The sequence below is a fragment of the Esox lucius genome, chromosome 1, assembly GCF_011004845.1.
Source record: "Esox lucius isolate fEsoLuc1 chromosome 1, fEsoLuc1.pri, whole genome shotgun sequence".
Lineage (NCBI taxonomy): Eukaryota > Metazoa > Chordata > Actinopteri > Esociformes > Esocidae > Esox > Esox lucius.
The window spans coordinates 17,798,334-17,820,355 of NC_047569.1; the positions used below are offsets into that span (position 1 = coordinate 17,798,334).

General features: G+C 43.0%; 1 protein-coding gene across 2 annotated transcripts in view; it reads left to right on the top strand.

Moving 5' to 3' along the window:
- The window catches only part of sez6b (seizure related 6 homolog b), a 121,844-nt gene extending 100,754 nt beyond the window's left edge, over nt 1-21,090 (top strand). For both annotated transcript variants that reach the window (XM_020048098.3, XM_010870691.5), the window contains 13 exons: nt 5,423-5,608; nt 7,143-7,311; nt 8,796-8,962; nt 10,455-10,649; nt 10,758-10,896; nt 15,999-16,195; nt 16,970-17,164; nt 17,906-18,097; nt 18,240-18,434; nt 18,553-18,591; nt 18,704-18,812; nt 18,928-19,033; nt 19,966-21,090. In XM_020048098.3, coding sequence (XP_019903657.3) covers nt 5,423-5,608; nt 7,143-7,311; nt 8,796-8,962; nt 10,455-10,649; nt 10,758-10,896; nt 15,999-16,195; nt 16,970-17,164; nt 17,906-18,097; nt 18,240-18,434; nt 18,553-18,591; nt 18,704-18,812; nt 18,928-19,033; nt 19,966-19,995 — 1,919 coding nt within the window. In that variant the 3' untranslated portion in view covers nt 19,996-21,090. The remainder of the gene's footprint in view (nt 1-5,422; nt 5,609-7,142; nt 7,312-8,795; nt 8,963-10,454; nt 10,650-10,757; nt 10,897-15,998; nt 16,196-16,969; nt 17,165-17,905; nt 18,098-18,239; nt 18,435-18,552; nt 18,592-18,703; nt 18,813-18,927; nt 19,034-19,965) is intronic.
- Nucleotides 21,091-22,022: the final 932 nt, after the last annotated feature.

Here is a 22,022-nt window from a genome sequence, read left to right on the forward strand (position 1 = left end):
TTATTGTATTTCAAAAAAGGAAAATTAGGTACACTATATGAAAATAAAAAGGCTGCCATTGCAAGGCTATTTGTCTTTGTGAACCGTCTGCACTAACTCTGCAGTCATGACATTTCTATCTTGGATTTGCAACATAAGTTCACAGAGGGGAAGACATCCCAGTTGGCCTTGATATTTCTGGGTCATACCCTCATAATACATAGCTGTATAAAATAATGATCATTGTTGACGTCAGTGATAACTATAGATGTCTGAACACTGCTTTAATAGGATAAATGACTCAGACAGATGTCCTCATATCTCCTTGGGTACCTATCCAAGGCCTGTACATACAGTATTTTCTTCATCAAGGCAAAGTGACATCTCCTTGATACAGAAATAATGGCAGAGTGCTGAACTTCATTATCAAGGCTAACCATACAGCTATAAAAGACTGATTACATGCAAACAGATAGGTTTCAGGCAGACTGAGACAGACAGACACACAGGTCACAGACCAGTTACAAACAGACACACAGGTCACAGACTAGTTAGAAACAGACACACAGGTGACAAACCAGTTACAAACAGACACACAGGTGACAGACCAGTTGCAAACAGACACACAGGTGACAGACCAGTTACAGGCAGACCCACAGGTGATAGAACAGTTGCAGACACACAGGTGACAGACCAGTAACAGACAGACACACAGGTGACAGATCAATTATAGACAGACAGACACGAGACAGGCAGAGAGACAAGAGACTGACAGACACGTTACAGAAGGAACGGTGAAAAAAGATCAGACATGATTTGTCTTGACTTCAGCCTTAACATGAAAAAGCTGCATTTTCAAAAAAGGTGTGTAGACATTTTATATGCGCTGTACATGGTAAAACTAATGACAGGGGGGATTTGGTCATTCAAATTGTTGATTAAGCTGCATGAGTAAGCACAGCTTCTGTCATATACTTGCCATAGTACTGGATCTCTCTCTAAATCAGCTTCCAGGTTTCACCACTTTGCAACTTTATTAGTAGCTTGTAAAAACAGTGCGACTGTTTTGGCAGACTGATTGAGGAGCATCATCCCCTTCAGTAATGGGACCAGTTATCTCCTCCACCGTGTACTGCTCTTGAATAATCCTAGTCTGTCTGATGTATTGCCAATGAAGAGATGTTGTTTGCTCTTCCTATTGGGAAATAATTCTGACAAGCCCCACACACATCTATCACAATTTTTAATGAGCTAGGAGTTTTTTCTTGGTTGCGCCATTAACTTGCTAGGTCCGGTAGTTGCAATTTGCTAATTAGGTAGCTAGAAATTAGGAGATGTTTTTCACTCAGTTGAAGGTCAATGGGAATGCTTTTGCTTGTAGCACCGCAATAAGTTCCTATGAGAGTCCCACGTCCATCTGAAGCCACACTTTGCAGTATTCACAAAAATTGTGACAAAAACATCACTTCCAAAAGTAAAGTCAGTCCCACAAGGCCAAATTTGACTGGAAGGCTCCTTGAATGGTCGTCCTGGCTTATACTTATGTGCTGTCCACAGTAGCCCGTCCACAATGTGAGGAGGTTACAGAGATTATCCCACCTGGAGAAAAGTTGTAGACTCCAATGAGACCGCGAGGTCTTGTTGATATAGTAGCGGCTCTTCTATTTATGACATTTGCTGTGTAAAACACTGAACTTTTATTGATCTAGGTGCCTTGGTGGGTATTCTGCCAAACAATCCATTCTCTTGAACATGAGTAGTATTTCGAGGACATACTGTATGTGTGTGTGTGTAGTGTGTCATTAATGTACCTGGATGGAGACCCAGGGAGGGGGAAAGACAAGGCTGTTTTATGGCCCCCATTAGCTAGGTATATGGTCGGGCAAATCCATCATCCTGAGACACTCCTGTGATGCTCTGGAATAGAATAACACCAATCCTATATACCGGCAACAACAACAGTTAAGGAAACACCAACATTGCCTCATGGAGTTTTTCACAATCGCTTGCTGCTATTGTGCTGACCACCCCATTGCCTGTACTCGGAATCTGTATACATTAGCAAACACATGGCAGAACAGGAAAATAACTTGAGACTTGCATTCACATTCTGTAAAATACAAGTTTTCTTTTTTTTGAGAGACACCAGTTGATGGTGGTAGACCACGTGTGACGGCCAAGGCCCAAGAACCAGCCAGTCTGGGGTTTCGTCATATGGTGTAAGTTTCAAGAACTGTGTTAATAGTTTAGGCAAAATGTAGTACACATCCAGGATAGTGTTTTAACAGTTGTGAAAAACTGGAATGAGGCATTGGGCCACAACGATGGCTGAAACTTCTGGAAGGATGTAACACAATATTTCCACCGTAGATGTCCTGTGATTATTTGGTTATTAAATTCAAAGTATTTTTATTGTCAAATGCACAAAATAACAAAGCTTTGTTCTGAAAAATTAAATTCTTATGACATGGCACTTAAATACTCTTTACTCTAGCAAGGATCCTGGAGGGGGCCTGGGTATATGCCCATCCAGTCTACATGTGTTTTGTGGATCTGGAGAAGGCGTATGACCGGGTCCCCCGGGAGATACTGTGGGAGGTGCTGCGGGAGTATGGGGTGAGGAGGTCCCTTCTGAGGGCTATCCAATCCCTGTAGGTCCAAAGTGAGAGCTGGTTCTCGGTATTAAGTCGGACTCGTTCCAGGTGGGGGTTGGCCTCCGCCAGGGCTGCGCTTTGTCACCAATCCTGTTAGTAACTTTTATGGAAAGGATATCGAGGTGTAGTCGAGGGTGGGGAGGGGTTGCAGTTCGGTGGGCTGGGGATCTCATCGTTGCTTTTTGCGGATGTTGTGGTCCTGATTGCATCATCGGACCACAACTGGCTTGTGACCTTCAGCACTCACTGGACCGGTTCGCAGCCGAGTGCGAAGCGGTTGGGATGAGGATTAGCACCTCTAAATCTGAGGCCATGGTTCTCAGCAGGAAACTGATGGACTGCCTCCTCCGGGTAGGGAATGAGGCGTTACCCCAAGTAAAGGAGTTCAAGTATCTCAGGGTCTTGTTCGCGGGTGAGGGGACAATGTAGCGGGAGATGGCCGGAGAATCGCGGCAGCGGGGGCGGTATTGCATTCGCTTTACCGCACCGTTGTGACGAAAAGAGTGCTGAGACATACTGGTCAATTTTCGTTCCTACCCTCACCTATGGTCATGAAGGCTGGGTCAAGACCGAAAGAACTAGATCGCGAGTACAAGCGGCTGAAATGGGTTTTCTCAGAAGGGTGGCTGGCTTAGGGATAGGGTGAGAAGCTTAGCCATCCGTGAGGAACTCGGAGTAGAGCCGCTGCTCCTTTGCATCGAAAGAAGCCAGTGGAGGTGGTTCGGCATCTGGTAAGGATGCCCCCAGGAGGTATCCCTAGGGAGGTGTTCAAGGCACGTCCAGCTGGGAGGAAACGTCGGGGTAGGCCCAGGACTAGGTGGAGAGATTATGTTTCGACACTGGCCTGGGAACGCCTCAGGATCCACCAGTCAGAGCTGGCAAATGTGGCTCGGGAAAGGGAAGTTTGGGGTCCCCTGCTGGAGCTGCTGTCCCTGCGACCCCATACTGGATAAGTGGATGAAGATGAGATGAGATCTCACTTAAATAAAATATATAAAAAAAATTGATAAAAATATACATAACAATGTAAACTAGCAGCAATTCCAAAGAGTGTAGGAAAGGGGTATATGGAAAAGATGAAAGAAATCTTCAATATTATAAATATAAGTGTAATAGTGCCTATGAATGGTACATTAAAATATGCTAATGTATATTGAATGTGCATAGAATGGCATCAGAGTAATGATCAGTTCATGATGGGGAAAATCTCTGTCTCGTAAGTGTTCAATTATGCTGATATCTAGTGACTAATTGGCCATTTGCATTATAGGCAGTATGTGGTGCGCCAAAAGCATGTTGGGTGCAAATGCTAGTCAATATCTAATGCTAATATCTACTGATATTAACAACTATACCAGCCCTCATTCATTTAGCATGGATATGTGTAAAAGGAACAAATCGTTAACTTGAAATTCAATTGATGCTCAACCGTTACTAACTTGTCGTCCCACCGAAGTGGTCATCTCCCCCCATTTACGTCCCTTGTTAGCATTGTATCGTAATGGAAACTCGACTGCAAACAACATCCGTTTGTCCTCAGTTCTTTCGTTGAATAACTGGACCACGGAAGGTATGCCGAGAAACTGCGCTTTAGCTCAGGAACTACAGGAGACAAAATTCTAATTATTTGAAATAATTTGAACTTTGAGGGGAATGTAGTGTCCTTGGGCAGTACGCATCACTGCTGGGTGCAGCTGCATAGGAAAGCGCTACTCCGTCCTCCATCTAAAGTAATGTACTTTCTGTAGTAGTTTCTGTTGCTGAACACTGCCAAATGTGCCCCAAAATCACCCCTCTCACAAAAAAAGTTTCCTTTATTTTGTCGGCTACCTCTGTATGCACAGTACAGAGAACTGCCTTCAAGTCACGCTCATCCTCTTACATCCCTCCATGCACATTAAGTTTATGGGATTTTACACTTACGCAACGTTTCAATTACACACTTTAAAACACTCTGCATATGTTCAGTAATGTCTTAAGAATATTCTTGTAAAATGTAGGGTAAGTGCAACAATGGATTAAAAAGTGACCTACCTACCGATTATTGGCAATTTGTTCGTTTATTGTTTTTCCTGTAGGGTTTCCCCTAGGAGAAATCCTAACTTTGTAAATTATCATAAATCAAAAAAACACTATAGTAACTATTACAGTATATTAAAAAATCCAGTTACATTATGTCAACCATAAACACAACATGAGAAAACAATACAGTGTGTAATTATAGTATAAGGCATGATATAATGTAGTATAAAGCATGGTATAATATAGTATAAATCATGATATAATATAGGATAAAGCATGGTTTAATATAGCATAAATCATGGTATAATTATAGTATGTGTTCCTGTAGGTGTCTGGTTTGGAACACAGCCCTTCTCATCCATCACAGTTACTTTTCGTATGTAAATGCAGTGTATGTTTTAATCCTCAATGTCTCTTCATTCACAGGTTGCCCAATTAGCGGGTTGGAAAGGGGCACTTTCTTGTTGTGTCCTGTGCTCATTTTCAGAATTGGGTGTCTATCAATCATTCATAAACCTGTGAGCCAAAGCTCATTTATAGTAGCACGTCACCCATAGCACATTATTGTGCAGACGTTGCCTTCCCATTTAGGAGCTTAGCAGTGTCCAAATCCACCTTTATCAGCCTGTATATGGCTTCCTAAGTGAGGGGCTGCAAGGCTTTTATGATGAGCAAGTATTTTTCTGAACAAACACTTTTATTTTCAGTATGCACGGATGCTGTGTTTAACACACTCTCCCTTTCTCTCTCTTTCTCTCATCCCACAGCCTTTGTGTTGAGCTGTACTTTCCCCCAACAGCCAGCCTATGGGGATGTGTCTGTGAGCAGCCTACACTCTGGGGGAGAGGCCTACTTCCACTGTCTGACCGGGTACCAGCTGCAGGGGCCCGACACTCTGACTTGCCTCAACGCCAGCACCCCCTACTGGAGCGCCAAGGAGCCACAGTGCCTCGGTGAGGGCTGGGGGCAGTTAGCTACAAACCTCTTAACACCCAGATTCACTCGGCTATTACACTGCACAGAGACTTCCCCCCCGGAGGCACAAACACTCTTAACCTCTCTCAGTCCTCATTACAAAACATATTCATTGTGATGTGTCCTGTAACTTCTCCTCTCAGACTATCAATATAGTTCATCCCTCTGCAACAAGTGAGGCGTGTAGCTTCATGATCATGTTGTCTTCACTGGAGCAATTACACTCCACCTGAATGGTCCCAGTTAGCTTGGTCGGGGTCATCTTTTAATTGGGGTTAAATGATTGATATTGGCCTCATGGTATGAGCTGTAGCGTTTATAATATTGGGTTGGTGAATGTTAAACAGCCAGTCTTATTCAGTCAGACCTCTCACTGGAAGTAAAAAATGAACAAAACAAGCCGGGCTCTTTGTTCTCACCAGAACCAAGGACTTTATCATATTTATTCTTCAAATAAATTAATCCGTTGAGTCTGCTTCTGTTCCTGTTGCGTAGCAAACACTGATTAAGTTCTCTGGTGGAGAACAGTTCAGGTGCAGGATCTCAAGGTTTTAGCTGTGGTCAGATAAGCAGTGGGAGGGCTTTTGTATAAAAGTATACAATAGTAGAAGGTGTGGACATTGGGGTGGTAAAGATTTTAAATTGTCGTGTATGGACAGGTTTTACTATATGGGGAAGAGAAATATCCCAAACTGCGAATAAACCTGGAAAAAGCCTGTGCTAGTAAATCAAATATATTATCCCAAAACATATCCCTTACCTTTTAATTGTAATTAAGGCCTAAACTTAATTACGATTTAAATGTAAGGTTATTTTTGGGGTTTAGTGTTAGGTAAACGTTAATTATGAAATACGGAGAGGAGTTAGGGTTAGATTAAGTCTTATACTAAGATAGATATGTGTCTGTGTGTGCCAGAGTTGGGAAAACTACCCTGAAAATCTACTGAAATCTACACTGAAAATCTACTGAAATCTACCCTGAAAATCTACTGAAATCTCCCCTGAAAATGTACTGAAATCTACCCTGAAAATGTACTGAAATCTACCCTGAAAATGTACTGAATTCTACACTGAAAATATACTGAAATCTACACTGATAATGTGAAAAAGGGGGAGGTTCTTCTATTTTTTGTACCTACATATTAAGTAATGGTTTGTGTGGGGAGGTGATCAAACACAACCACCAAAAGAATGACAATAGCCATGTAAAAATGACCTTCCCATTTTTTTAGTAGTTACGTAGTTTCCCCAAACATGGGTTTTGTGCCATCATGAGTGAGACTGCAGCTCCACTTTAATTAAGCTTCGTTCCTAGCTAACCCTTTACCTGGTCTGTTGTCGTCCGCTCATACCAGTAACAGACTCTTGTTATTCAATGTGTTCCCCAGCATTGTGTTTGACTGATTGACTGAGATTTAAGGCAAATGTCTTCCGTGACTAAAATACCTCTCTCTCCCCCTGTTTCTTCCATCTGTCCTCCAACTCCTACGTCCTCCTCTGTGGGCGTCACAGCTGCCTGCGGTGGCAGGATCTGGAACGCCACAGTGGGACGCATTGTGTCGCCCGGTTTCCCTAGCAACTACAGCAACAACCTGACATGTCATTGGCTACTGGAGGCCCCAGAGGGACAACGTGTGCACATCCACTTTGAAAAGGTGGCCCTGGCGGAGGATGACGACAGGTGCGCTCCCAGTCAGGGTGTTCCCTTCACGTCAGTGTTCAGTCGGAGCTGGGCTCAAATAAAACGTGTTTCCTCGTTTGATTAAGCATAGTTCTGCATGCCAGTGTGAGAGAATCTGCACTGGATTCCGTTGGTCGTATTGCACCGGGACAACTTGCTCGTATGCATTGCTTTCAAAAAGGCAGATATTATGTGAACCCATGCAAGTCCATTACGTTGGTTCAATAATCATTTGTCAAGCACCCAACTGCTCATCAGCCTCCTCCTGCTGGCTAAGTGACAGTTGGATCGGATTCCCACCGCAGGCTCATGGTTCTGCTGTTACACGGTCATATTACCAGTCCATTCCACCGCTGCCCTTCAGGGCTTCGTCTCATCATCTGAGATAAAGATTCGGTGGAACATCTGTATCCCCGTGTCAGAATGAGAATCCAATTGGATGAAATGGTTAGAGAGAGAGGGAGAGAGAGAGAGAGAGAGAACGATAGAGCGATGGAGGTGGTGGGAGTGCTTGAGGAGATAAATGTAATAAATGTTTGATTTTATTTCTTTATCTCTTTCACGGTTGTTTAATCGGGTATGTCTATGTTCATCTTCAATAATGACCTACACAAAGTTAGTTAATGCAAGTCAACAGGATAACAAACAACCACATGAATAATGTAAAACATATAATACAGATAAGTACTACATATTACTCTACAATTTGCACTATGTACAGCAAGACACAAATATAGACAATTTGGAAAAATTCACTGAAGTGACTTCTTAGTGCCTCAATGGCACCTATAGCACAATATTTAAGTACCTGATTGTAGTTCAGATGGTCACTGAATGCATTTATATGATGACAGAATTTATGTAGCTGAGAGAATACAACACTTGACAAGAAGGTGCTGTGAGTGAAATTATTTAATTGGCTTGGACATCCTCAACTTAGTTGAGATATAATGTTGTTTTTATGAACATTGACTGCCACAACCTTTTTAACAAGGTCAGTAGGCTAGCTGCATAGTTGTTTATAGTAATATCAGTGGCTACAAAATTAGATGATATAAGCTATATATCAGCAAATGATCTCCCTGCATTGCGCTGCTTGTTCACCTCTGAAGCTAAACAGGGTTGCTCCTGGTCAGTTCCTGGATGGGAGACCAGCTACTGGGAGTTTCTGTTGGAAGGCAAGCTAAGAGCACTCATTGAAGAGCACTCTTTTTCTTTTCAAATTATTTTTCGGATAGGAGGTTAAACGAGTTGAATGCCTCTTGGTTTTAATCTCTATTACAACATAAATATAAATTACATTAGAAAGGCGGGAAACAATGTACAGTTTGGGGCGGGGGAGGGGTTGTTCCCAGCTGAAGGGAACCTTGGTGATACGTGGCACCTGAAATAGATTTCCCGCACCACTCCAGAGTTGTACTAACAACACAAAGTCCTTAAGATCTAGTCAGACTGGTCAGTGTGTTTTCTCCTCCCTTGTTAAGGCTTCTGCTCAAAAACGGGAACAACATTGACTCTCCTCCACTGTATGACTCGTATGAGGTGGAGTACCTGCCCAACGAGGGCCTGGTAAGCATCTCCAGACACCTCTTCATTGAGCTCACTACCGACGGAGCTGGGACATCCACCGGCGTCGCCATCAGATACCAAGGTACACATCTTCAACTGCCCGTGCCGAAAACGTGTTTTCTCACATTGGAACCAGAATGCATAGTATTGAATGAGACTGGACTGACATTAGACAGATAATCTATTTATTTTGTGTTTATACAGAGCAATGCTTGTAAACTAATATGGTGTGCAAATTTAGTCTCTGCGTTGTGTCTGGGAGTGACACATTTAAATATAAAAAATAAAAAAAGGGTATCTTTAGTGCTGATAAATTGAACTGACAGTGTTATGTTAGAGAGTGTAGCAATGCCGGAATGCAACCAAATTTATCACCTAGATTTGTTTTGGAATTATATCATGTTGGCATTGTAATTTATTGACAATAGGCTTTCACTATTAAAGTAGCTTGCAGCCAATTGAATTGATAAAGTCAGTGCCTTGGTGTAGTTAATCAAATATTGTCTAGCAATAGATTGGGTCATTTGTTGAAAAGGAAGTATAGGAATGATGAGCTCTCATACATTAACCAGACTAAAGATGTAATTCCAAATGCATTTGTCCTATTAGCTTCATGTTTGAAAACAATGACAGCCTACCCCAGTTGAATTAAGCTCCGACTTCTACAGAGAAAACAGTATTATAGAAAAAAACACAATGCTAATAATAACACCCATCCTTAAATGTGTCAACAACTTCTAGCCCTTTGACATTCTCCGTCTAACAAAGACCTTGGGTGCTCAGGTCACGGCATCAATGTTGCTGACTTGGTCTGAACGTAGGTGCTCTGTTTTCCAAGCCTTGGCCAAGACATGGATGCTTAAGGGATTAGATCTTTGGAAAGGGCATTCAAGGAGAGTGAATCCTCCCTCATCACGAGTGCAGATAGAAGACATTCCTCATGTCTGGCAGACTCCTGCAGGCATTGGTTTCGACAAAAGACACTGCCTCGGGCCATCTCCTCTCCACCCTTCCTCTAAATTATTCAAATGCAAATGCATGAAATATTCCAGAAGAACACCTATCCTCGGCGTAGGAAAACTGTCCTCTGTGTAGTTTGGCTCCAAAATCTCAAATGTTTTTTTTTTCTCGTTCATCCTGCCGACCTGTGCTCTGTGAAAACTCTTCAAGGGCTCTTCAGAGCTCGGAGCCAGAGCGCATCACAGCTCCTAAAGTCATTATCCAATAAGATCAATGTAATCTGTTTAGGGCTTCGATTACTTACGGTAGCAAATGGGATTATGCCGTTAAGAGAGCAGCGCTGCTTATTCTAATGGACCTTGTGTGGGTTGTCTTTAACAGCATTACCCTGTTCAATCGGCCGTCTGGTGGGACTGCTTTAATAGTGCACCCCTCGCCCTGATTTGAGACATTACATGAGCTGTCAGTCAGTGGTTTGAAGCAGAGGACTAACACATCTAACATCTGGATCTGTTAGGCAGCAAGCTTACAGGCAACTGTCTGTTAGGGGTCACAGGTCATCACGGGAACTGCCCCAGTTCCCACGGTTGATCCACATGACGTTTCCTTCGCAGCGTTCGCAGCCGGCCACTGCTATGAGCCCTTCGTCAAATACGGTAACTTCACCAGCAGTGACAGCACGTGGGCGCTGGGGACAATGGTGGAGTTCGCCTGCGATCCCGGCTACACCCTGGAGCAGGGCTCGGTCATCATCGAGTGTGTGGACCGCCACAACCCCCAGTGGAACGAGACAGAGCCTGCCTGCCGAGGTAAGGCCGCGTGTTACCGTGCTGCTTGGGACATTTGATGCATGTGACGCCATTAGTGCGGGGTACATTTGCTTACGGAATTTCTGTGTGTGTTTTTGCGTGCCAAAGCCGTCTGCAGTGGAGAGTTGACTGACTCTGCAGGAGTGGTCCTGTCTCCAAACTGGCCTGAAGCCTACGACAGGGGCCAGGACTGCATCTGGGGGATCCACGTGGAGGAGGACAAGAGGATCATGCTGGACATCCAGGTGTATGTTTCTTAGCTATCACTTACATTGTACACTAGAGAGAAACTCTAACCTCCGGTCTAATCTTTAGCCTTCACGAGAGCTCCGCAGCGCATCTCTGCTCTGAGATCGTTGGGAGAAGCTTTAAAGATTTGAAAGAAAAACAGCCAGTGCAAAGGACCACTCCACTGTGTGGAAAAACATTTCTAAAGAAAAAAGGCTAAAGATAAAGAATCTGTTGCTCCTGGATGAGACCCATAAGTGCCAGCAGACAAAGGTTAATTACCAACTGGAGAGGAAGCGAATGATTTCACCAGGGTTTTGGATGGAGGTGGTGAGTGTGTTCTCCTCAATCAGATTGGTTGAACAGAGCACAGGAAGAGAGAGGAGCTAGTGTCTCCCTTGATAGTGTTGTCAGTTGCAGACTGGGAAAAGAAAACCTGGCTGTGTCGGGCCCTGATAGATTAACCATGCGTACAATCATTTGGCTTCTTTAATTAACAACTGGCTCATTTGCATGTTTTCTCTCTTGCTCCTTTCTTTTCCTTCTTTTTTTCTGCCTCAGCTGTGGTTGTACATTCTGCGGCATTGTAATGAATTGCATTCCCCGTGTTTGGTACAAGAAGCTGTCAAAATAATTAATTTTCTGTTAATTTCAAAGGAAAGCGATTTGGGCTGATATGACTTTCAGGAGTGATGTGAAGAGCATTCAGCCTGTTATCAGGAACTGGAGCGTTGATGAAAATTCAGCCTTTGGTTGTGCTTGCGTATATCCATGTGTGATTTTCCATGTGTCCTTGTGTCTGTGTGTGTGCTTGATATAAATAATGAAATAGTGAAGAGAAATTTGAGAAAGTCAACTAAGGTATTCCTCACAATACTATTGTCACCCATGATAATCACTGTTAGATTCTGTACAGCTTTGACTAAAACCTTGGTTTACTGCTGACTCCTGGCATCAACTGGCAAACACAAAGGGCTTTCTGGGCGCTTGTTAAGCTATGGGACTCACTTGCAGTAGGAGGGTCTGTGAGAACGTGTGGGGGAGGGGACTCCCGGGAAGTAGTTCAGATGCTCCAAATGTTGATGCGGTGCTCCAACACTTAAATTCCGTTCATGCTAATGGGATTTAGCTTTGTCCATGCCCTGGGGTACTTTAATGATCAGGAATAGACATTGTGAATATACCCCTGTGTGCAAACATGTGACCTTTGGCAGTTATACATGAAATACAATGCACACACACACACTCTGTATGCCTCCCCGGCATGGCATTCATAAGAGGAAATACTATTTATCTTTGGGGTTTGGAAGCATGACATTTAAATTAGTTTGCAAGTCAAATAGGATGAGAAAGCAGACAGTGATTCTGGTAGTTTTTTTTTTATATGGGCTTCCATTATAGTGTGCTTTGCCGTTGGTGAGAATTTAGTGAAATGGCGACAGGATATTTCATGCATCGATGCATCAAATACTCGTTATAGCACTTATACCTTGATTAGGTTTGTCTCCCAGGGCTGGAAGTTGGCAGGAGAACTCATTCCCTTATTCCATCACTATTACCACTGATAACTGTGTTGACTTTGAGCCTACTAGTCTGTTAGCCTTGTGGTGAGAGTTGAGTTGGAGTGAAGGGCATTGAGCCCCGGTCCAGTCAAGATGTTCTCATAAGTCAGAAGGAGTGGATTGAAAACTGTATTTTGCATCAGCACATTTATTATGGAAGACTAGTCGGTGGAAACTAACGGGAGTAACATAAAAAGAGACATTCTGAACAATCATTTGGCACCCTTCAAAAATGACATTTGGGGGTTTTATTGAGGCGCATTAATTGAGCCCAGATGACACAAATGTCAGGTTTTCCATCATTGGTGGGGAAGAGCGAGAGCCAGTGCAGAAGGGTTTTCTCCAGTAATGCATGGTGAAGGAACATGATGGCTGGCAGCTGGGCCTGGGAGCTGAGTCACGCTGAACCTGTTTAGATAACATAATCAGAACACTGCCGCACAATAGAAAGCATTGATTTTCAGTGCAGATACTGCAGCGCAGCTACGTAAAGGCTTGTTTAACTTTATCACAACAAATTTGATGTGAGCTGATAGAATTCCTCAATCGGTTCCGCTTCATTCCGGAAATCTTTTCCGATGTGAATGAATTACTGCAGGTTTGGCTTTTTAGTCAGCCGCAGTATAGCTCCCTTGCAATAAAATGATACTGATAGGCGTGAAACTCTTGACATGGTTCATACAAACCATGTATGAACTAAGTTTATAGTGTGAACAAGGTTATATATAACAGCACTTCATTTTCTACTGTAGGGTTTGATGATGTTGGATGTGAGACAGTTTTTACTTCTATCCATGCAGAAATGCTGAGACACATAAAGGTCTTGATGGAGGCTTTCTTCTGGAGAGACGTTCACATACCTTGTTGGCGTGGATGTCTAATTATAGCTTGGAGACTTGGTGATTAAAAACAAATTCTGAAAATATCCAACTGTGATTCTTGAAGATTTCTTTCACGTCTAAAACCACTCACTGTGCATGGTGGAAAAATACTTGGGTCCTCTTTCTGGCTATTTCTTTACAGATCCAGTTGATCAAAACTTCTTAAGTACTGCCTTAATAACAGGAGTTGTTATTTTAAGGCATGTTGCTATTTTTATATTTCTATCAATGGGAAGATATTTTTAAATATATTTATCTTCCCATTGATAGAAATGTAGGACACCAAGACAATAAATGATACAAGCCCTGGGGACTTTGTATTGAAACAACTTAACTTGAAAGCAAAAGAAAGAGAAAGAGAAATGAATGTTCAACTCAGTTCACCAACTGTAACACTAATGATATATTCCAGCGGTTTCTTAGGCTCGAGGGATGCTGTAGGGCTGGAGGTTTGGCCCTGCTAATCTGTCACACGATCTGTGGTTCTTAATCGTCCGTGTAGTCGCTCTGGTCAGTTGTTGAGAGGCAGGTTTGGAGTGTTGGACCTGGCCCTTCCAGCTGAATGTTCCCACAACCTGCTGTGCTTGCCCTATTATTCGCAATTTTGCAATGTTTTCAAATTGTACCTTAAATAAAAAAAGAGCTGTTTAAACGCAGTGCATTATGTTAAAGAAATTCAATATTTTATTGTAAACTGTGGGCAGTGCTTGACTTGAAATAAGTCTATAAGTTATTTCTGAGTTTGTCTATTAGACCAGGGTGTTTCATGGCTCATAAATGTCTCCACCCTACCAAAATAACTGACAGCATCTATTTGTAGCCATGAAAGATTGCTGGTCTCTGAACCCATATTTCAACCATCTCCTACCATTGTGCACCTGATCTAGGTGCCAAGTACAAGAAGTGCTATTAGACTACTTTAAAAAATGCGTATCAGCCCCTCTTATTTGGATAACTCCTGGGTGTGCAGGCATTTGATCCAACACTGAATCACACCTAAGCTTTTCAAGGTTTTGTTCCTTAAAAATAGGGTTATAATGGAGTTTAGGTGAAGGACTGCAAACACGAAATATTTCTGTCTTTATTAAATGATTCCCAAATTCAACCAAGCGCATAAGGTAGAGTACTTGAATAATAGAAAATAATAATTCATAAAGTAGGCAAGGTAGCATAAGATGTTTATCTATAAACAGAAGTTAGGGGAGATCTGTTATTTATGCAGAGCATGGAAGTTGTTTGATAATTCCGCTATTATAATATGCTTTAGTGGAAACGTGACTGGCTACCACATTAATACTTAGAGTCACACAAACTTTAAATAATGACAACCTATCATGCTACATTCAAGGTGTTATCAGGTGGATTCACACACAGCATCTTGGGACCATTTGGAGATCAGGGTCAGGGTTAGAGGAGGTGCCTCTGGCCTTCTCATATATAAATCATTTCTAGAGAAATCAATAATCATGAAACAAATTTTTTAGAATATTTTATTTATTTTTTTATATTTGAAATAGACTGAGTATATTTCAAGTGTACTAAAATGCTGTTTCCAAGGATGTATTATAAGCAAACTAAAGTAAATAAGTGGTGTCCATTTAAACACACCGAAGTATATTTATTACTATTGTTGGAGCCTTTTATGAAAAGCCCCATGCTTATTGTATAAAGAAAATCAAAACAATACATGGAAATGCTTACCTTTATGTTGGAAGCATATTTTTTGGAATGTGTCTGCTGACCTGAAATGCCAGTTAGGCCCTGATTTCTGAGACATGTCTCTTGCATTGATAAGACACGGGTCAGTGGGGGCAGGGAGGTGGCCCAGGGAAGCGACACAGTTTTCCACCACAGCCCATCGCCACGGATGGCATTATGCAGATCAATGCAGCCGACGTTGCATTGATCTATTGTTTGATTAGGAAAATTACTTTTCTTTTCATGCTCTTTCGATGTATGTTTATTTCATGACAATTTGTAAAGCCTACATTATTTTGGCTGTAAATGTTATGACCTGTAGCCTACTAGTACACCCTCCACCGATTAAACACCTGTTGGATACGACTGCTCATCAGCAAACTATTGGTGTGAACCTTATCGCTTATTGCTACAGAACGTTCAAATGCGCGTGGATACCTTTTATCCCGCTACGAGTGGCTGGAAAAATGGAAGCTGTTACGGAAGTCACTGTAACTATTTAAACAGTACTTATTTTTATAAATAGTACTATTTTAATACTATTAAGGGTACTGAAGTACAACATAAGTGGTCCAAATTACAACAAGAATCATAATTTCCCCATAGCCCCTGGCAATATCTCACCCACCTGTCTCTTCCATGTGACTTGGAGAGGTGCAGACAAATCCCAATTGACAGTCATAAAGAAGATAATTACACAGAAAAATTGCAAATAATAATGATAAGGGTAAAAGGGTGCGTTCAAGAATACATTTCAAAGTGCATAAAACCAGTTTCAAATGTATCCATCCATCCCCAAAATATATTTGATTTAAACTGACAGTGTTTTTCAGTTAACTCCCGAATAAACAGGTACAGAAAATCATGATGAAGAAACTATATGCCATAGTTATTAAGGTATTAGTAACATTAGTTATTGAAGTATGTGTTGCAGGCCTACTCATTTGGCACAGTATAATGCCTGTTACCTCTGTCTCAAGCCTTAACATAGGAAAGAACGACCTGCTCACGTTCTATGATGGAGATGACCTCACCGCCAAGGTGCTGGGCCAGTATGGAGGCTCACGGCCCCACTTCAAACTCTACACCTCCATGGCTGACGTCACCATTCAGTTCCAGTCTGACCCAGCCACCAAAATCTTTGGATACGGCAACGGTTTTGTGGTGCACTTCTTCGGTAAGGCCCTGGGGTGAGGTAGGAGAGGGTGAAGAGAGAGGTAGAAGAATAGAAGGAAAGAAGGACCAGACAGGGAAAAGAGGGGATACGTTAGCAGGAGGAGAGCTGGAGGAGACACTCCTCCTGGGCAGAGGGGCCCATTCCATCAACACAGTCGGCACGACAACGGGGCCAAGCCAACCCATAAAGAAGAGATCTGATAAGACGTAATGAATTCCATGCAGAGGGAGACGAGGCAGCAGAATGCAGATGAGTTGGAGAGAGGGCGAGAGAGGGGAAAGTAGGGAGATAAATTGGGGTGAGGGAGGGGAGAAGCGGCGGATGGAGAAGCAAGCGAGACAAAGGGAGGGAGAAAGGCAGGGTAAGGCCGAGAGAATGTGGGGAGGGAGAGGAAAGAGAGAGGTGTTTTTGTAGTCTGTTCACGCTTCTGACAGAGAGGGAAAGCAAGGCCCAGCCAAGTGGCGCAGCTGTCTGGGATTGTGCCCGTCAGAGGCCCAAACACAATTACTGCGTGTGTTTGTCCACATTAGCCCCGTCTACAGGGTGCCTGCCCTCACTGGCTTCTGCTGTGACTGGAACAGGCACCGCCAGGCAGACTGGCGGACAGACCTCCGTCTGCATGGCACTTGTCACACTAGATTGAAATTCCCGCAAAATGGATGTCCTCTGTTGAGTTCGTCCTGAGGTTCATCCATACACAGTGCTACGTGCGCTCAGTGAATTCAGTCCGCTTTTCACCGGCTCCCTTTCTGTCGTCCTCCTCTCTGGATGCAGAGGTGCCTCGTAACGACACGTGCCCCGAGCTCCCGGAGATCACCAACGGCTGGAAGAGCACCTCCCACCCCGAGCTGGTCCACGGCACCGTGGTCACGTACCAGTGCTACCCAGGCTACCAGCTGGTGGGCACCGAGCTGCTAATGTGTCAGTGGGACCTGACCTGGAGCGGAGACCTACCTAGCTGTGACAAAGGTGAGAAGTACACGCAGGGACATGCAAACGCGCGTACACTAACACACGCTTCGTTGGGGTGTGAGGGGGAGCTGGGGTGGGCTTCGTGTGTTGACCACAGGAAAGCAGTGAGTCTTTGACTTGAACTGTCTCACACCTATACTGTGGTTTCTATTTCTTCCGGACAACATAAAAACACTTTTTGTGTACAGAAGCGTGTGTCAGAAACTGAATGGGCTCTGCTCTGTTCCAACTCCTCGTATGCATTGTTCCATTCTGTTAGACACACTGGAGGCTGCCGAAGACAGAGAGAATAGAATGACCACCTCCCTGTCATTGGTCCAGTCTGCCTCACACACACACACACACACACACATGGTGTCACTGACCCCTGGACCTGTTCCACAGAGATTTGGAGCCTGATTTGGTTGTCTCTCTCATACACACTATTACCTCACTGACCCATCTCATATTGGGCTAGGATTAGGAGTGTGATTTGCTGCTGTAAGGAACTGTACATATTTTTGTCTGTCAGCAGAGTTTAGACAGAATAAAGCCTTAGGACCACACTGGTCCAATATAGCGTTTGCCAATATTAATGATCCTAATAAACAGCATTTTATAAATGGCATAGGAGTAAATATCTGTTTTTCTCTCTGTGTGCGTGCATTTGTGTGTGTGGGCACATTTGTGTGTGTGTGTGTGTGTGTGTGTGTGTGTGTTTGCGTGCGTGCGTTTGTGTGTGTGTGTGTGTCCTGACAGTGCTGTCGTGTGCTGACCCAGGTACTGTGGCTCACAGTCACAGGGTGATGTCTGGCCCACATTTCACTGTGGGCTCCACCATCCAGTACATCTGTAACAAAGGCTACATCCTGTCTGGAAACAGCCTGCTCTCCTGCTTCAACCACGGCTCCTCCGGACTCAGGTGGAGCGAGAGGCTTCCCAAATGTGTCTGTACGTACTTCCTGGGCTTCAGCGTGCTAACACATCCCTGTCATACACACTTGGCCCAGTGAGTTCTATAAAACAACAGTTTTATGAACATGATACAAAAATAAAAGACGTTACTGTCTATCTATCCTGTTCTGTCTCTCAGATGAGACCTTTGAGCCCTGCAGAAACCCAGGCACCCCATACTACAGCACCCTGAACTCAGACAAGCCTCTCTACCAGGCTGGGGAGACACTGCGCTTCTCCTGCCTCAAGGGCCACGAGCTGCTGGGGGAGCCTGTCCTCCGCTGCGTCCCTGGGCACCCTTCGCAATGGAGCAGCCTGCCCCCTGTCTGCAGAGGTGGGAACTGTAGACACGCCTTCGGGTTTCATTCACCCTGTTGTTGTTGATGGTAGTACGAAATACAATATATTTGTAGGTGTGATTCAGTACGTTGATGCCCTCTGTTCCTTTACAGCTTCCTCATCGGAGTTAACACATGAACACCTGTTAGATGGTAGGTGCTGTCATGTCATTCAGTACGGTCCTTCACAGCTACAGTACTATGTGTGGCTTTATGTGGTGATACCAGTTTTGCCTAATGAATTCTCTACCTCTATGTTCACCAGTTGCCAGTGCAGATTTCAGCTGGGAAGGAGCCAAAATAGCTCTAGCAATCTTCATACCAGTTGCTATCATTATAATGTTCGTCGTTGGGATCTACCTCTACTTCTCCAAGTGGGTCTACTACACATGGTTTATGTAGGCCTGCTCTATGTTTTGTATACTCTGGTTCTGCAATAATATTGTATGTACAATATTTGACCTGCTGACCTGGCAATGTGTTCTTTAGGGCTCAAGGGAAGTCTCTACATCTGCTCATGTCCACATCCTTGCCCTATGAACACATCGCAGGAGAGTCCACCTACGACAACTCCATCTTTGAGACAGAGCCCACAGTATGTATACTACTGGAGAGATATTCACAATTTCTATTAAGAGGCTGTTGAAGTTAGAATGCCTCAAAGAGGACTGATTGAGGTTTCTGCACATATGATTATAACTCTGTCACAGTCCACATAGACATACTAGGATAAAGAGGCAATATGTATGATTTTACTCTACTACTAACATAAATACAAGACTACAAAAATGATTAGTTGACATCTGTAGTTAATCATTCAAATAATATTGTTCTACAAAACTGATCCATTTACCTGAGATACAGTGTCTCACAAAAGTGAGTACACCTCTCACTTTTTTGTAAATATTTGATTATATATGTTCATGTGACAACACTGAAGAAATGACATTTTGCTACAATGTAAAGTAGTGAGTGTACAGCTTGTATAACAATGTAAATTTGCTGTCCCCTCAAAATAACTCCACACACAGCCATTAATGACTAAACCGCTGGCAAGTGAGTACACCCCTAAGTGAAAATGTCCAAATGCATATGGAAAATAAATAAGAACTTTGAGATGAGCTCACCTGCTTCTACAAGTCAGGTATCTAGACTGGCCATTAGCCAATCAGAGCTTCTCAATGAGATTGAAACAAGGTATTTAGAAAAAAGGTCAACTCCAATCCAAAGTAAATGCCACCTATCAAGTTAATATTTTCCAGTTTGACTCTTCAGAGTTTGAGTGTCTCCCCCTATGCACTAGACTACAATCAATCTTAGATTCATCCAAACAGACAAATATGTTTAATACCTCATTTGATTCATACTCTACACGCAGTTTCATTCAGTCCCTACAAGCAGTTCCTTCAATCAGTTTGGCCATTGTGGTCAGTATTGTCGAAATATGATCTACACTACTTCCAAGTATGGCTGTTTTGTGTGTGCAAGATTGTCTGTAATTCAAAAAACTCTGTCCTCATTTGCCAGGATACAAGAGAGTATGAGGTCTCTATTTAGGGAGCCTACATGTTTCAGCATGGACAGGTCTGGTCTCATGCCTGTTTGCCTTGTGGAAGTCTGGCTGCACTCGTCCTCCCTGGACCCCGTCCCTCTTCACACTGCTCCGCCTTCTCCTCTGAACCGTTAGAATACACCCCTGCCCACCCCACAGTGGACCTCGGCCATCACAGCAAAGACTGGGAAACATGATTATTTTTCTAGAGCTTCAACAGCAATGGTCTAGCAGCAGTGTTTGTACAGTTTTTAACCCTGTGATGATCAAACCTTAAAGACTTCAGTACAATATGGAGCCTCGCGAAGAGGATATGCCGAGCTTGTATGTAATCGAAAATGTGTAAATACATGTTTTTCACATAGCTTCTAGGGCATATTTATTTTTCTTTTCAGGTGAGGTACACCATAAGATAGCTAGATTATTCAAGTGATTTTGGGTGGGATATTACTAAACACTTAATGGCCTCTTAAACCGTCTTAGTACAATGGACAGTTGAAACATAATAACAGTTTTTGTACAATAGCTCCAAATTGTAAAGATGGCACTCTCAAAAACACTTTTTTTAATGCAACCTCCCATGGTAAACAATTTTGAATGTGCCTTAAATTTAAGGCCCTTCTTACGCAATGCTGAAGACATTGGTTAAATTTGAAGGATTATGTTGTTGGTTTCAGATGGGTAATAAAAAAAGAGATTTAAGATATCAGTGTTGGAAGAAAAAAGTTGTAAAAATGTTCTTGGTTCACAAGTGTCTCCATTGTGACGATTAAGAGTATTTATTATTATATTGAACTGGCAAACCTTTGAAAAACTCTAATGTATGTAAATTCTAGTGCCATTGATTGTTTGATGAAAACAAAGGTACTCAAAGGTTAAAGAAGCACTGCTGTGGATTGGGGAATCTAAAAAAACAATTATAACATTTTGTTGATAATAATATAGCTAATGCTATAGGAGACTGCATCACAAATGTTTTTCTTTACATTATTACATGATCATATTTATTCATTCAAATAAGTGTGATGACAATGATGAAAACGCTATAATCTATTTTTGAGTCATTGTATATACACTGATTAAGCCTTCATGAACAAAACACATCCTCAATAAAGTTATTATTTAGAATGTTGAATCATCTTTACTCTATCTTTATAAGTAAAAATGTTGACCTAACGATAGACGGGTCACATGGCCCCGGGTGACAAATTAAAGGAAAATATCTCAGTAAGCTGTTCTAGTAAGGAAAAGGGGTATTGTGATCCTAGCAACGCCTCTGAGCAGATCCTTTAAGTCCTGTAAGTTACTATGTATGGGCCTCCATGGATCTGACTTGTTTGTCCAGCACATCCCACAGATTGGATTGAGATCTGGGGAATTTCTAGGCCAAGCCAACACACTGAACTCGTTGTTGTGTTCCTCAAACCATTCCTGAACCATTTTTGCTTTGTGGCAGGGCGCATTATCCTGCTGAAAGAAGCCAATGCCTTCAGGGAATACTCTTGCCATGAAAGAGTGCACATGGTCTGCAACAATGCTTGAGTAGGTGGTATGTGTAAAAGTAACATACACATGAATGGCAGGACCCAAGGCATCCCAGCAGAATATTGCCCAAAACATTACATTTCCTTTGCCAGCTTGCCTCCTTCCCATAATGCATCCTGGGGCCATGTGTTCTCCAGGTAAGTGACGAACACGCACCCGGACATCCATGTGATGTAAAAGGAACAGGATTCATCAGACCAGGCCAACTACTTCCATTGCACCATGGTCCAGTTCTGATGCTCACATGCCCATTGTAGGCGCTTTCAGCAGTGGACAGGGGTCAGCATGGGCATCCTGACTGGTCTGCGGCTACGCAGCTCCATACACAACAAACTGTGATGCACTGTTTGTTTCTGTCAGTACCAGCATCACATTTTTCAGCAATTTAAGCTAAAGTGGCTCATCTGTTAAATCAGACCACACAGACCAGCCTTCGCTCCTTACATGCATCAATGAACCTTGGCTGCCCATGACCCGGTCGCCGGTT